The 15,018-nt window shown below is 47.3% G+C and overlaps 1 protein-coding gene across 1 annotated transcript in view; it reads left to right on the forward strand.

The window, feature by feature from the left end:
- LOC119437223 (bone morphogenetic protein 1) overlaps window positions 1-15,018 on the forward strand; it is a 572,373-nt gene that overhangs the window by 436,234 nt on the left and 121,121 nt on the right. The window contains exon 7 of the mRNA XM_037704269.2: window positions 1,160-1,387. Coding sequence (XP_037560197.1) covers window positions 1,160-1,387 — 228 coding nt within the window. The remainder of the gene's footprint in view (window positions 1-1,159; window positions 1,388-15,018) is intronic.

The raw sequence follows: 15,018 nt of genomic DNA on the forward strand, positions 1-15,018 counted from the left end.
CTGCCGAATGTAATCAAATTCATATATTCGCAACTATATGAAGCGAATATGTAATGAAGCCAAGGAAAACATAGGGTAAGTTATTGGTAGTTTTAATTGAAGTGTAGAAATGATCAATTAAATGGAAATGAAAGGGGACGAAAAAACAGCGCCGGTGTGAGCGCAACCCACAACCTCCGCATTACGTATACGGTGCGCTACAAATTGTACTACGGCGGAACATCCTTTTGACCTGATGACGCCACGTGGTACGTGAACTTTAGGAGCAGGCAGCTGACTAATAAACCCTCGAATGCTATGGCTGAAGGCAACAAACCTGCCGGATTCGAGACCCTCGCTATGCAATGAACAAGAAGAATGGAAACCGAGGGGCCCAATTTTGGTTAATCGCAATCATACGAAGCCAGCAGGCAATTAAGTTATTTGTAGCTTTAATCGAAGCGTAGAAATTCTACACTTCACATTCTACATCGGCCAATAGGATGTTACACATCAGCGGCGATAGCTCGAGTGGCGCTGGCTAACACTCCCTGGGTCACACATACATAAATACCCAATAATGTGGACGTGGGAACAGACGCCGCCGTAGCACAACTGGTAGTGCAACGCAAGCGCAATGCGGAGGATGTGGGTTATCCCAACCATCATGGTGTCAGGGTGTCCCCACTATCATGCGCCAAGATTTAAAAATATGCAAATGCCACGTAGCTGGACATAACCGAGGTAATGTTGTTTGCCGTCGCTTGGAGATACTCAAATTAATTTTGAATTCCGCCTAATTACATTATTAGTCTAAATTAATTAATCAACTTCTCAAATATTAATATTGGACGAAAATTGTCAATGATGAAATTGTAGAGCAACATGAGAAACTCCCGATACAGCTTTCTGTTGCTCAATATGGGCTGCATAAAAGTGTTTTTTCCGAGCGTGAAAGAAGCTCGCGAATACGCGCAAAGTACCTCGAGCGGCCAGTCGCGCGGCAATCTTGCGTGTATTCGATCTGGGTTCGGCGTTACTCACCGAGTTTAGCCGAGGAAGGGGGTTTCTAGGAAGAGGGGATGTAGATGCGGGAGTCAGAATAATGCCTGTCGTTGCCGCTACCTCGCGCGCACTTCCTAAACATTTTACTGTTCGCGTGCGGTTCCGCCCTGCGCAGAGTGCGGCCGCACCATGCAGGAGCCGAGCGGCCTAATCGCGTCCCCGGAGCTGGTGAACAGCGTGACGCCGCAGGCCGAAGGCGAGCACTGCGAGTGGCGCATCACGGCCACGCACGGGGAGCGCATCGTGCTCAACGTCACCCAGCTGGACATCTACGAGTCGGACAACTGCGAGACCGACTACGTCGAGGTGCGCGATGGATACTGGCACAAGTCGCCGCTGCTCGGTGAGTGAGCCGCGCACGTTTTTTTTTTTTTTGGCACATATATTGCGTGCTTGCTTTACTTGCGCTGGTCACTTATATTGCATCACTCGGCCTCTTTGCGGCGACCATCTGTGGTCTCTGACCATCCAAGTGCTTCTGCAAGTGTCATAGCTTTATGAACGCAAACACGAACCGCGTGCGGCGGGCGGATGCGTGTGTGCGTTTTGTAGTTTTGCGTAAAGTGCACTGGCGCTGCAGTTAAGATCGTTCCGAACTGCTATAGCGATGCTTTTGGAAAATTGTTAACCGGAACGCCAATGTATTTTCGATCATATAATAAGGACAAATACTATATCGAAAGGGGTCTTAGTCTTGGGATTTCTGCTAAGCTGACACGACTTATCTATTTCTCGCCTTCAATATCGCAGTTGCTACGGGAATCCTGAAGGGAATAATTGAGAAGTTAATACTGTATCTTTTTCATTAGCTACCTGGACATTGTGATTTCTCGTGCGCGCAATTTACGCCTATTCCAGAAGTCTGCAAGGCAGCAGTGCGCTATCTGTCAAAAACGATGAAAAAAAAATAACTCTGCATAAATCAAAAGAAAAGAAAATGGTTCACCTAAACGCCCGAGCATGTGCAATGAAATATAAACTGCTGGTGCGGAATACATGCAAGCAAAAGGAAACGTAAGCAAGTGTTACACGTTTGTAAAACGTGAAGGCGAAAGCCTGCGAGCTGTGGAAGAAGACGACGACGAACGCGCGAGCAGTGGCACGAGCGTGTCTCTATGACCACGTGACGTGTGCAGTCAGGCACGCACTAGACACACCTTTAGTAAACCACAACCGTGGATCAGCCGTGGATTCGGGGAAGCGTGCTCGTCTAGCACCGCGGAGGCCCGGGTTTCGATTCCTACCCAGGGCCGGTGTTTTGTAGCGATGCCTTCTCGGTAATAATGCCTTTTCGCGTTTATCGCACTTTGTCAGTGGTCAGAGCGACGGTCCGCTCGCGTTATCAAAGGGATCAGCCGGCCGTGAGCGGTGGACGATAAGAATCAGTCATAAGGTATCGCTACAAAATCGCGGCCCAGACCGAAATGTACCCACCAATATTTATTTTCAAAGCCACTAATTTACTTTGTTTACAGGAACCTCCCTGAAAATGTGACGTCAATTCGAGCATTTTTAGACGTGGTTTTACTCTTTACGGCGTCGGCCATTTTTCGTCGCGGCGCAGTTTCGCCAAGGTCACTGCAAGGTCACCGCCAACATAGACACCTAAGGCTTGCGCCTTAAAAATTAGGAGCAAGATTCCCAGCACTTGTCAAACACTGCCACATTCTTGCACTGCGCAATGCCGCCACACCTTGGCTAACCGCATTCTTATTCGTTCGTACAACAATGTGGAAAACAGCTGTTGCGGGCATACTTTTCGCGGCTCAGTGTGAATTCTGTGGCCGACAACAGGTGCCGTTTCTGCAAGTTCGAATGTAGCAATGGAACCAAAACTTCAACGGTTTGCCATTGTTTTACTCGCGGCGGCGGCATCCGATGGCACCGGTCACCACTGCCAAAGAGCATGCATAGCCGGTGGTCGATGGTCGCACTCGGGAAGGAAAACGTTCGTTCGCGCGTTCTCTCACTCGCTCGCTCTTTCGTTCGCTCGCTTGTTCGTGCGTTCGTTCGTGGACTATTCTCTTGCATTGGCAATAATCGTCGATGGTTCTTCCATAATTTCACTCTCGGGTTTTCCATCATATGTGTCTACCACAGCACTAAATCGCCACTGGTGTGCGTGCCAAGTGTGGAACATGCAACGTTCGGTCACCCATGCTTAATGTAATTGCATTCGCGCTTTTTTTTTCAGCAATGCATTTTATGCGTTTCACTCCCCGATCTTGAAGCACAGCTATGGGCTGTCCATCGGGCCCGCGACGCCGCAGAGAGGCTCGGCCTTTCTGTACCGACGTGGGAGCGGCCCGCTACGTGCTGACGCGCGTTCCGAGGGACCTTAATAAAGTTTCATCATGCCATACTCCCCTAGTCGTTTTGTTGTCGGGCAGTGACCATAGCAGAAATCCGAAAGTGCGTAGCGATAAATTTTTAAAAGAAACAAGTTGCAGTTTCCCTGGAGAATTTCAACGGTGCACCCACACATTTACAGTCCGAGATTCTGATTCTCAGCCTCTCCGCCGACGCTTCAGCAAAGCAGATTACTTCGCTAGGAGAATAGCGTCCCGGTCGCTCGCTAAAATGGTTGGCTGACGTCACTCTTTGCAGCTTAACAATAAACCGCCGCCGAGGTGTAAAAAATTAAACGAAGCGAGTAGTAAGAAGCGAAAGGCGGGATGCGAAATACGACGAAAAAAAAAAAGAAAGAAAAGCCGTGCCTCTCCACTGCCATAGAGAGCCACCTCTAAAAACGAAGAGGACTTCTGCTACGATCATCAGACAATAAAGTTTTCTTCTTCTTGCTCTTCTCGAAATAAGATTGCTCGCGCGCGTCTGTGCATGTTTACTTCAACCGAAGCCGCACACATAGTTCAAGACTTACTGCGCATAATATTTCGTCAGATATCGCGCCACCCATAGCCGTAGCGTAATGGCCATGGAGTTGAGTTTCTGACCTCGAGGTCGCGAATTCGATTCCCGCCGCGGCAGCTTAATATCGATGGGGGCCAAATAAAAAAAAACGAAAAAAAAGACGCTCGATTTAGGTGAATGTCAAATAACCACACGTTATCACAATTGATCTGGAGTCCCCCACTGCGGCGTGCCTCGTAATCAGATCATGAGTTCGGCACCTAAAACCAAAGAATTTAATTTTGATATCACGCCACTGTTTCCCAATATGGGAAAAACTATTTTTTTACCACACGTGTCCGCTTGCGTATGGTAGTCGCGAAGTGTCTCAAAAGTTCTCAATTTGCGCCTGCGTGCGTGCGTAATGCGCTAACAAGCGTCCGCTAAATCTGGCTTCTCCACAGTGGGGGTTTTAATGGGGAGAAGCCAACTTCACTCTGTGCTTTCGTTTTACAAACGATCGTATGTTTTGGGAGGATTCACGTTTATTGGCAATCAGAACGTTGCAGTGGCAGCGGTATGCGTCTTTAGAAACAAAATGAATTGTAGGCAATGACGATTGATTCCACGAGGATGAAGCCTTGGTTCTTCTGATGCTGAGACCGGCGCGAAGAAAGATAATGCGCTACTGATAGTCGGTGGAGTAATTTGAGGCAGCGTAGTGTGTTGACAGTTGACGTGTCATTGTAGGTTCCTCTTTTCGTGGCAAGGGCCTGGACGACGGGGGGGTATCTGCTCCGCTGGAGGTCAGTGAACTATCAGGTCTGAAAGAGAATAAAAGTAGTGGCAGAAAAATGGTGCAAGTAGAAAAAAAAAAAAGGGGGGGGGGTAAATATATAAATAAAAGAACGAAAGGAGTGAGTGAAAGGAAAGAGAGGTTGAAATATTAACAGTGGAGCGGTTTAAGCCGGCCGTAAGTCCGTGGCGCGTTAACAGAAAATGTGGGCCGATCCTGGCGGTAGTGCAGAAAGGGTCCAAGCGCAATGGCGCACACCCCTGTGAACTAGCGAAGCTGAGCCTGGCTAAGTCTAGCTAAGCACGGTTGGCACTACTTAAGCTTAGTCAGTCATCTATAGCCAATCGATAGCTAATTAATAATTGATAATCGATCAATAATCAATAAATTCCGGAAAATGCTGGGGATTACTTGGTAGTGCTTAGCCTAGCCCAAATACGTGGCCAATACCTGGCGATAGCCAATCGATAGTCAATCAATAACTAATCGATAATCTATCAATAATCAATAAATTCCGGAAAATGCTGGGGATGATTTGGTAGTGCATAGCCTAGCCCAAAAGCCACGACTAGCAAGGTGCCCATCAGCTCCGCTGTCTTGTTAGCATTAATTGCACCTCCAGTGCAAGCTACGCAATTTTTTTATTGACAATCGAATAACAAAAAAAAAAGAAACTAAGCAACTCAATGAAAAATACCTAAGTGCTGTGGCCTATACTTTGAAGTTTAGCATAGCGATTGGATTCTAAAGCTCCCTTTGAAACGTTCATGCCTATTGGTTGCAATGTCTTGAACTTATGGATGAGGTACGATTCTCTATATTTTCTGTCTAGCGCAGAACGCAAATTTGACTGTAGTATGTAGAGTTTAAGTTCATCAAAGTTATGACCTGGTCGGGTGAAATGCTCGGTGACGGCTTTGAGGAGCTTTTTAGCTGTGTCCGCGCGAAGTCCGTTTAACCTGACGTTCATTGATTGTCCCGTCTCGCCGATATATTGTTTCCTACAGAAGGAACACTCAAGCATATAAATTACATCGGAACTAGTGCAAGTAAAGCAAGTTGTCGTGTTCTAGTGTTCTCGTGTTGCTCATCGTCCTGAATTTTCATGTCCCGCTTTTCCCGTGTTTTTCCTCGGTGTATGAGGGTGGCTTCCATGCGCCTAAGTCCCTTTACAACACAAGGTTGATGCGGTGGTTCCCAAAGCGAATGAAAGTAGCAAAGAATTGTCTCTTTAGGAAGTTAGTAACTGTTGGCAGCCTTGAAAGCGCTTTGTTGGTGAGGACATCTGCTCTTTAGTTGCCAGTCATGCTAGCATGCGCAGGTATCCTCTGAAATTTTATCTTCATCCATTTTCTGGCGATTTCTTTAAGTGATTGATGCCAGTGACTGACGACAGAACTTGTTTGCAGGCACGCCATGAGATGGTTGCTGAATTGCTGACTTCGAGTCAGAGGGTATGACAGCATTCTGTGCGGGTTCGTTCTTCAGTTTGCGAAGAACTGCAACAATAGCAGCGCTCTCTGGTATGGTCGAAAAGACTAGGTGGTTAAAACGGCCCGACCATGTAGTACCGAGCGATGATATCCAATATGCAGCCGCCCTGCTGTCAGAATCCACGCTGACCGATTCGTCCGTGTATACATGAAGGCGGTTGGCATAATTTGTGCGCAAGTACTCGCGCACCAGACAGCAGGCCTTGAAAGAACATTGCAACCTCTTGGACTGCAGTCCAGGAATACTACGGCCGCAAATGGCGTCCTCAAGTATGCACGATGGATCAGTTTCTTGCCTTTGTTTCGAACTCTTGAGGCCAAGTACTCGTAGAGTATTTAGGGCAGCGTAGAAGTGGGATCGATGTCTTGCGCTGAGTCTTCCGAGAAGGGCTTTTTCGGCGATAGACTCACCCAGCCAGAGAAATTCAGTAAGCAGCACTTGGGAGGCTAGGAGACGTAGTGGTAGAGACTGGGCCTCGTATGCAACTTTCTTGTTTCAGGATACCTGTGGATCGCCGAGAGACAAGCGCAGACATTTCTCGTGTATTGTATCTATGAGTTCATATTGGGTCTCTGATCGGCCCGTCAGTGGCAGTTAGTAAGGTATCCAGTTGGTCACTACAGCGCTGTGTAGCTTGAGTATCAGGCTTGGATGGATTCTCCAGTGCATGCCGGCAATTCGGTTTCCGATGCATAGTCCACAGCTCATCGTCATAAAAGCCTGCTGTCCAGGATGACGACCAGGAAGCGGAAGCATGAAGCATGTCGGATTGGATGACCTCCCAAGTTCAGCTGTAGCCGCGTAGCCTTCTGTCGGAGCCCAGGAAAGAGCATAAAATACGATTTCTTTGCTGCTATTGAGAGACCAAGTGCCGAAAAATGAGTCTGGATAGAATAAATTGCTTTTTGGGCAATATATATACGTGCGAGACGTTTGTGACTGTATCCCGAGACCCAAATACAGATGTCGTCCGCATATATTGGCATTCTGAGCGGCATGCGGCTACAATCAACTGCATTTGTGAGAGCTGCGTAAGCAATGTTAAATAGCAGGGGAGATAGGAAACACCCCTGCGGGACATCGCGAGACATGCGTCTCTCCTCGCTAACAGTGTTTCCAAGACGGACTCGAATAAAACGGCCACTGAGAAAGGCGTGTGTGAAGCGCAATATTTTGCCCGTGAGGCCGATACATCGCAGTTAGGTGATTATCCATATCTGTAGTTCACAGTCATAGGCCTTAGAAATGTCCATGAAAATATCAAGTATTGAAAGGTCATCTTCTCTGTGTCTTGGGCACACAGTGGCTGTCTAAAAGCAGACATGCATACATGAAGTTTCCTATTCTGCTCCACAAGCCAATTCGACCTGGTGTGGGCTAATATTTTCATGACTTTCACCACGCAGGATGTTAGAGAAACCGAGAGATACGAGACTAAATCATTAGCATCTTTTCTAGGTTTCAGAACGGGCACCACCCGTACCCCTTTCCAAAGCGCCGGAATAACACATGTGCTATACACGTCGTTGCAGAAGGCAAGGAGCTCTTCTTTTCACGACTTGTGCAAGTTCGTGAGCATTTGGTTGCTGATGAGTTCAGGTCCCGCTGCAAAACGTCGTCGTAAGCTACTTATGGCTGACTATAGCTCCAGAAATGCAACAGGGGCGTTCATCAGGAACTAAGAAGTGGCATGAGGCCCGTGGCCTTTGTTGATATGCGAGATGAGTAGGCATCCACGAAGTCTTCCGCTAAGACTGCAAGAGTCTTTCCGAGCTTCAAGGAAAGGGCTTCAAAAGATCTTCCCGTGTCAGGCTTCCAAACAAGCATGCTAATAATTTCCCACACTATTGTCATTGTCAAAGAGGTAGACACCGACAAGCTCGCGCATAATGCCACCCACTGTTCTCTTCTTAACCTTTGAGTGTGTCTATACGAATCACGGTTTTTATGCGAATAAACGTCGTTTTCAGTAACGAATCTCCCCCTTTCCTTAACATCATATGCTCCGCTCTTCTGCGGGTGACACAGAAGTTCCGCAACTTTAAGGCAGGGAAATGATGGGGCAGTTTTATTAATTTGGTAGCCACTTTCTTGCTGTTCATCAAGAGCTTCTCCATAATATCCCAACGTGTGACAGAGGAGCACCTTCGTTCGCTCTTTTGGTATCCAGCAACATTTGCAAATATAAAAAAAAATGGTCATTGCCCTTTAGATCTAAAGCTGTCGTCGATGAAACCATGTCATCTGCTGAATGAATCACGACGTCAATAACGCTGGTGGAAGTTGAGTGTCTAAAGAAGGTTGATTTCTTGTCATTCGCCACACACAGCTTCTCCGCATGCATGGCCTCAACAGCTGTTTTCCCCGAGTGTCAATGATGATGCCATCCAATAGCGAATGGTGATCGTTGAAATCTCCGCAAAAAATTCTAGAAGAGAGGCAACGGTTGCAGAGAGCTTTGAAAAAAAAAAGATTTCATAGACAACTTCTTTCGGGGGCTAATGTTCATTGATAACACACTAAGGCTTCTTCTGGCTAGTCGCACTCGCACAGTGACTACTTCTACAGCACAGGAGCAAATGTCCTGAACCGGCAGAATGATGTGTGGTATTTAGAGTCGAATGAAGAGCATGACACTTCCATTGGGAAAATAAGGAATCCTCTTATTTAACCATTCATATGGCCATTGGGTAGACCAGCTTCAGAAAGGGCAAGGAAGGGCGCAGGGGTGTCGCTCAGGAAGAAAGCAAGCTCAGACAGGCGGAGGCGAAGACCGGCACAGTTGCACTGCATTATAAGGGGCCCTTTAGGGCATGAAGAGAGACCGGGAAACTTTGTTATAGCCATGTTGTAACGATTCTCGGTGAGAAGAAGCGCTCCGGATTACTGACTCAAGAGCCAGTACTGCTTTTAATCAGATCAGATGGTGTTGTCGCTTTGCGATGTTGTATCGTCTTCGTATGTGCTCACTGCGGGCTTCTTCCAGGTATCTCATTCTGGTTTCCCGCCGCGGCGGGCTTTCCGACTGTGTTGGCAGTCACGTTTCACTGATTCACTGATTCATTGATTTTAGCCAAGGAAAGTGTTTTTGTAGTCGAAGCCAGGGGCATGCAGGCACATTCACAGCCGCCTTGTCGCTGAGTAGACTGGACTACATCTTGGGCCCTACGATGAAACTTTTCTTTCTCTGAAGAGCTGCGGTTCGGGAGCGGCACCAAATGTAGCTGGCTGCAGGCCACCGCCGCAGTTCACACACACAAAGCCCTCCGCGCGGTCACAGGTCTTAAAATTATGGGGTCCACCATAGCGCTTGCACAGTTGTTCCCCGGTGCATTGCTTCGCTATATGTCCAAAGCGCTGGCGCTTGAAACGTCTTGCCGGTACAATTTAACGTCTCCCCTGTAGTGTGAAGCCAAGATTTATTTTGTCGATATGTTCGGCGTTTTGAGCGACAGTCAAAACAGCAAAATTGGTCCGTCTCGTATTCCATGCGGAACTTGTCTGAATTTCACGAGTCATCCTCCTTGTGGTTTCGAGAGGGCCAGTAGCTCTTCATCTGAGTACCATTTTGGCACCTCTCTGATGATACATGTGTTCTTCTTTAGGTACGCATTATAGGCACGCGCGCGGCGATGGTTACGTTGGAAATTATCTTGCACTGAAGAAGTGCATTGGCATGTTGCTCTGACCTTACATCTAGAAGTAGCGCTCCTTGTGCAGTGAAACGGCTCCTGACTGGGACTACACCCAAATTTATCTCAATGTCCGAGTACAATGTGATGGGATACACTTGCCAAAAGTCACTGCCATCTTGAGGCACTACCATGAGAATAGGAATTCCCACTTTCCTATGGCGAACAACTCTGAAACCTTCCTCATCGAGGTCTTCCGTGTATGCCACGGTTGTGTCTCCGATGGCTGTCGACTCACCATCAGACCCCTCAATTTGTTGACGCTTGCGTTTAGGAGTGGTTGAGGAGTCGGTCAATCGCTTCTTACCTGGTGTTACTCCGAGCACTCGCTACTCTCAACTGAAGTCTTCTGAGTTCCTTCCGAAGCATCGGGCGAAGACGAACCCGCCGGCCTCCTTTAAGGAAGAAACCTCGATTCCCCCGGCGTCTTGGAAGAATCAGGTGGTGGCGTGTGCAAAAGTAGAGAAAAAGAAAAGCACGCAGTAGGAACAGAGCAGCTTTCTCAGATCAACTTCTTCACCGACAGAAACGATATTAGAATCCCCTTTCAAAAATAGCTGCCAACAACCAGTGGCCGGCTACGTCACTTGGTGCGCTCAAATTTAGAGAAAACAAGCGATGGCACAAGACGATGGTGTTATGCTTACAGGGTCCATTGTTTTCCGCGAACATCCCAACATTCGACAAATGTTTATTTCGGCACAAAATTATTACAGCAAGACGTAGGAATTCAGAAGCGGGAGTCCAAAATAAACACTGCAGGGAGGCCCCCTAGGATCAGTGAGCGCTGACATACGATACAACGTATATGGGGGAAACGTAATGCGTTGCGCGCATATTTTCTCTGTAAACGTCGACAGAAGTGCGATCGCTACTTTGTAAAAAAAAGAGGTATTCAGCTTGGCGCTTAAGTAAAAGAAATAACTTTTGAAGTTATTATACCAAAATTTGCAGTATTCAGCTTTTCATAAGTAGTTTTTACTTTTTGAGAAAATTGCATTGCGCAGCGCAAACTGCGACCTCCCTCTTCAGCGATAGCAAAATTGGGAACTATTGTTGTAGAGGTTCTGAACGCACTGAAAATGAAAATGATTTGAAACCAAGAAACATGCTAAGTTTGGTGAATAGAAGCGCAGCTGGAGCAAAATGTTTAAGAGTGTTAGCGTCCGTGGTTCATGCTTTTGAACCCAAATCAATGGGGGGAAAGTGAGGTGTGCGCATTTCTGCAGCATGACGCAAATGCCACCTGAAGGTACGGCGCCATGTGGTAACTATAGAAGCGCATAGCTGGCGAAACACGGCTTGCGCACAAGCTCTATCACAAGCACAAGTATATCGGGCCAAGTAATGCTCGAACTATTTCATTACAATGTTCCAGCGTTATTTGCAGAAACCGCACCATGATCTAGCTGCAGGCTATGTCAGCTTGTGTGTGTGCGTGTGTGCGTGTGTGTGTGTTTTCTGGTTTTCTCTTTTGCTGTTAAAATTCCTTATAAAGTGGGTCCACACCTCCTCCCATATTTTGTATCCTCTTACCCGTAGTTGCATATAGAAGGACACGTTCTTGTCATTGTAGTAGGATCAACAATTTGTTCGTCCTTTTACTGCGACTGCGATTACATACTCGACTGTGCAGTCCGTCGTTTCCGGGACACTGTCGTTGGGGTGATATCGTAATTTGTCAGTTGCAAGCACCGTCACCGAAAACACAAAACATTGTCGACAACTTCTGCTGGGGAACACGACGCAGATGGATAAAATGACGGCGTCCTGTCGCCGTGAAAAAGTTCAGAGTGTCAGGAATCGCTCAAGTTTGTGCTGACTTTTTTTTATATATAAGCGAACATTAGCTCGGCATAATGTTGTTATAGGGGCGAGTCGCGAGGCATGAGCAAATAGAAAAGTAATGGTTTTGCACGACACGTTTCAATTTGCTTACGAGTCGGGGTTCAGTTCGCGCTGTCGGCGATCGGGTTGCACTGTCGGCAGCCGTTGCTTCAACGTGGAAACTATCACCTAAACTATCAACGTGGAAAATAATAATTGGGATCTGGGTGGTGGGAATGGTCCACATTTTTTTCTTTTTTGTAACAGACGCGGAAATCACGAGCGTCATATCAAAGTTTGATATCACGGCTCCCAGTCTCCAGCACTAGCAATTCTTGAGGGATACCGGCGGTAATATATGACGGGGTGCCAAGTGGTGCCACGACGAGCACGTTTCTCTGCACATCAGAAGTAAGTGTATTAAAAAATAAAAGGCTAGATCCGTGAGGGTTAAAACAAACAAACAAAAAAGCGGCTGCAGAAAGTCAATGGTGGGCGCAGGACGCACGGGTGAAAAGCGTGCCACTCAAAAGGGCAAACTTCTCGGCGGGTTCTCGCTAAGGGCACTCAGAGAACGGCGTATACGGGAACCGAAGAAAAGGGGTTTTCTGCCAAAGTGACTTTTCGCGACAGGAATAGAAGCAACGCCCCTATTGCAACAAGGAACACTCGATGTCAGTGGCACAAAGAACAAAGGAGTAGAGAAATAACAAAAAGAAAGGAAGAAGGTTGGCACCGAAGAGAGAACTTTCGCACTGAAGCACTCTTACGCCAAAAGTTGTTCAAAAAGTCTGGTAAGTACAGGAGATGAAGTAAAACAGAAACGCTAAATAAGCCCAGTTGGTACCACTACACAAATCGAAGAGCTCTTCTGAGGGTTCCAGCAGCAGATTGTCAACGGTACATCGCAGCTAATGAAAGTGCCCTGTAAAAGAATGCCCAAAAGAGACACGCGAACTGTCAAGAAAAAAGAGTTACCAATAACCCAGAAAACGTACCAGCGTCAAATTAAGGAGACACGCACCGGAGTATAGACCGGCGCGTATTCGAAGAGAGCGCCCCGCGAGCTCTCGAGTAAATGACTTACCACGCAGGAAGTTCGTTCGTCAAGAAAACGCGCTCACAGCGGAGGAACCATAGACTCGTACTTTGAAAGGATACACCCGCATTATGTTTCAAGAGTTTTGTATGACACAGTCTGCTGGCGTGCGGTCTTTTCCACCATCTGTACAGGGATGAGACCAGACTGAACGCCGGCACTGGGTCGAGTGTTCCGTAGTGCTTTGGGGAAGTGCCTCTTACGAGCTGACAACCGGAGCGTTCGCCTCTGAGCACCGACGTGAGAGAGCAGTTGCGAAGCAGATGTGAAGATGCTCGAAAACTCAATAGCCCAGCGTAAATGCGGAGCGGCAAGGTTAGAAGACCCACATGCATATGCACCGAACTGCTGGTTGAAATACCACAACTCTGAGCGCGATATATGTAAAGAATCTTGCGCACCTCTCAGGCGACGGGCTCGGCCATAGTTACTGATGTGTCCGCGCGCTGCGCCAGTTCGCTGGTGTCTCTTTCTGGTTGGCCCGACATTAGTAGAAGCCACGCGATTCGTCAAACGCGAAATAAGCTTGGAGGAAGGAAAAAACAAAAACAAATAAGTTTCGCCCGAACGGCGAAGCGTTGAAGGCGGTAGAAAGGCTTAGCGCTGCACTGGAGCTCCTCGGACTGTGTACTTAGAATACGCGGGGGCGATATGTTTGGTGCGACATAGCACGTGAAGCAACTACTTCTGTGCAGTAGAAACAGTCCCTTGCGATTAGCAAGCAGTCGCCTAGCAACGCAGGACTGACGTAGATAGCCGTCAGCGGCGTTGCAAACATCGCGCCTAATTGCAATGTTTGCACAGTATACTCGAGCCTAAACGTATATATAGAAAACTGGCAAATGACGCTGTTCATTTTGATGACGAACTTGACGCTTTTACTCTATTCTGGACTGTCGGCAAACTTGATGGTAGAGATCGAGGCGGCTATGACGGATGTTTTAGGAAGCTTTAGGCGTTATTCACTAGAGTAGAACACGTCGTGCTGTGTTTCTGCCCATAAATTATATAGGTAGGTGTGTTCTTCCTGTTCAAGATTGTCTGGGTGCATCAAAAGACGGTCTGGAGCATGCCTATGAAAAAAAGGGAAAGTTAATGTCGCTTGCTTGTTAAAAGATGGAGTCAGCGACCTACTCATGTGTAATAATTTAACGAATATGTTCAAACATTTAACACCACGCCGACAAGATATACCGTTGGTACGAAGGGTGTCAAGTGCTTTAAAACGACGTCGTCAAAAGACGGCATGGAAAGTCGCGTCGCAGTCAAGGAGGTAAAGGTAATCTAGCGCGAGAAAAGAGCGTGCAATGCGAAGAGAAATAGGAAGGAGGCGAGACTCGGTCAACAAAAGACGGGTGCGGTTATTAAGAAGCACATGCGCATCGACGGCACAACGGCACTTGGGGCACCGTTTTGAAGGCTCACGAAATTTCTTGGAGGGAGCAGGAGTTACGCTCAAGAAAAAGGGAACCAGTGACAATATCCGCCTGCGGGCTAAAAAAAAAAAGAAAGAAAGAAAAAAAAAGAACGAAATAAAGAAGGAAAGAAATAAGGGGGTACAGTTAAGAGAACAAAACAAAAGGGACAGTTGGAATGCCAATTTGGCGGTGAGCTTAGAAGTAGCGCAAAACACATTTAACTGTAAAATTTGTTTGGAACTGCTCTTTGTAAGCACTGTGGTCCGGTACGGTTCTGTTCTCCAGCGGCCATTATTGGAAAAAGGCGCAGTACCTAACATCCGTACAACAGGAATTTGAATTCATGCATATCCAGCGCTGTCTTGTGCACCTTCTGCTCACCGCTTGAACTGTGGGTTTGAGGGAAAGCACTTTGTGGTTTCACAATTGCGCGACCGCTTCGCCTACAAAGAGGTTGCGAGTTCGAGAGCTGGCGCTTGCAATTACCTGCCGATTAAAAGGGGAAAAATAAAATAAAAAGAACCCGGGCACAAGCAGGCATCCTCCGTTCCGGTGATAGTATTTCATCAGGGGTCGAACGCGGCTTGGGGACGACGAAGCGTACGCTTATGAATGATTGTTAAGCTCTTTGAGCTCACACAAACTCGCGGGGAAAAAATGTTGGATACCACTTACGCTGCGATAATTTTATTTGGAACATTATTTTGCTTAGCAAACAGAAATTCCTTCGGGATGGAGATGGCGACGTTGAGAACGACGTTGAGTTCTGTTAACAGGCGAGCACCATGCCGGGAGCGC

This window comes from Dermacentor silvarum, chromosome 1 (assembly GCF_013339745.2).
Source record: "Dermacentor silvarum isolate Dsil-2018 chromosome 1, BIME_Dsil_1.4, whole genome shotgun sequence".
In the NCBI taxonomy this organism is placed as follows: domain Eukaryota; kingdom Metazoa; phylum Arthropoda; class Arachnida; order Ixodida; family Ixodidae; genus Dermacentor; species Dermacentor silvarum.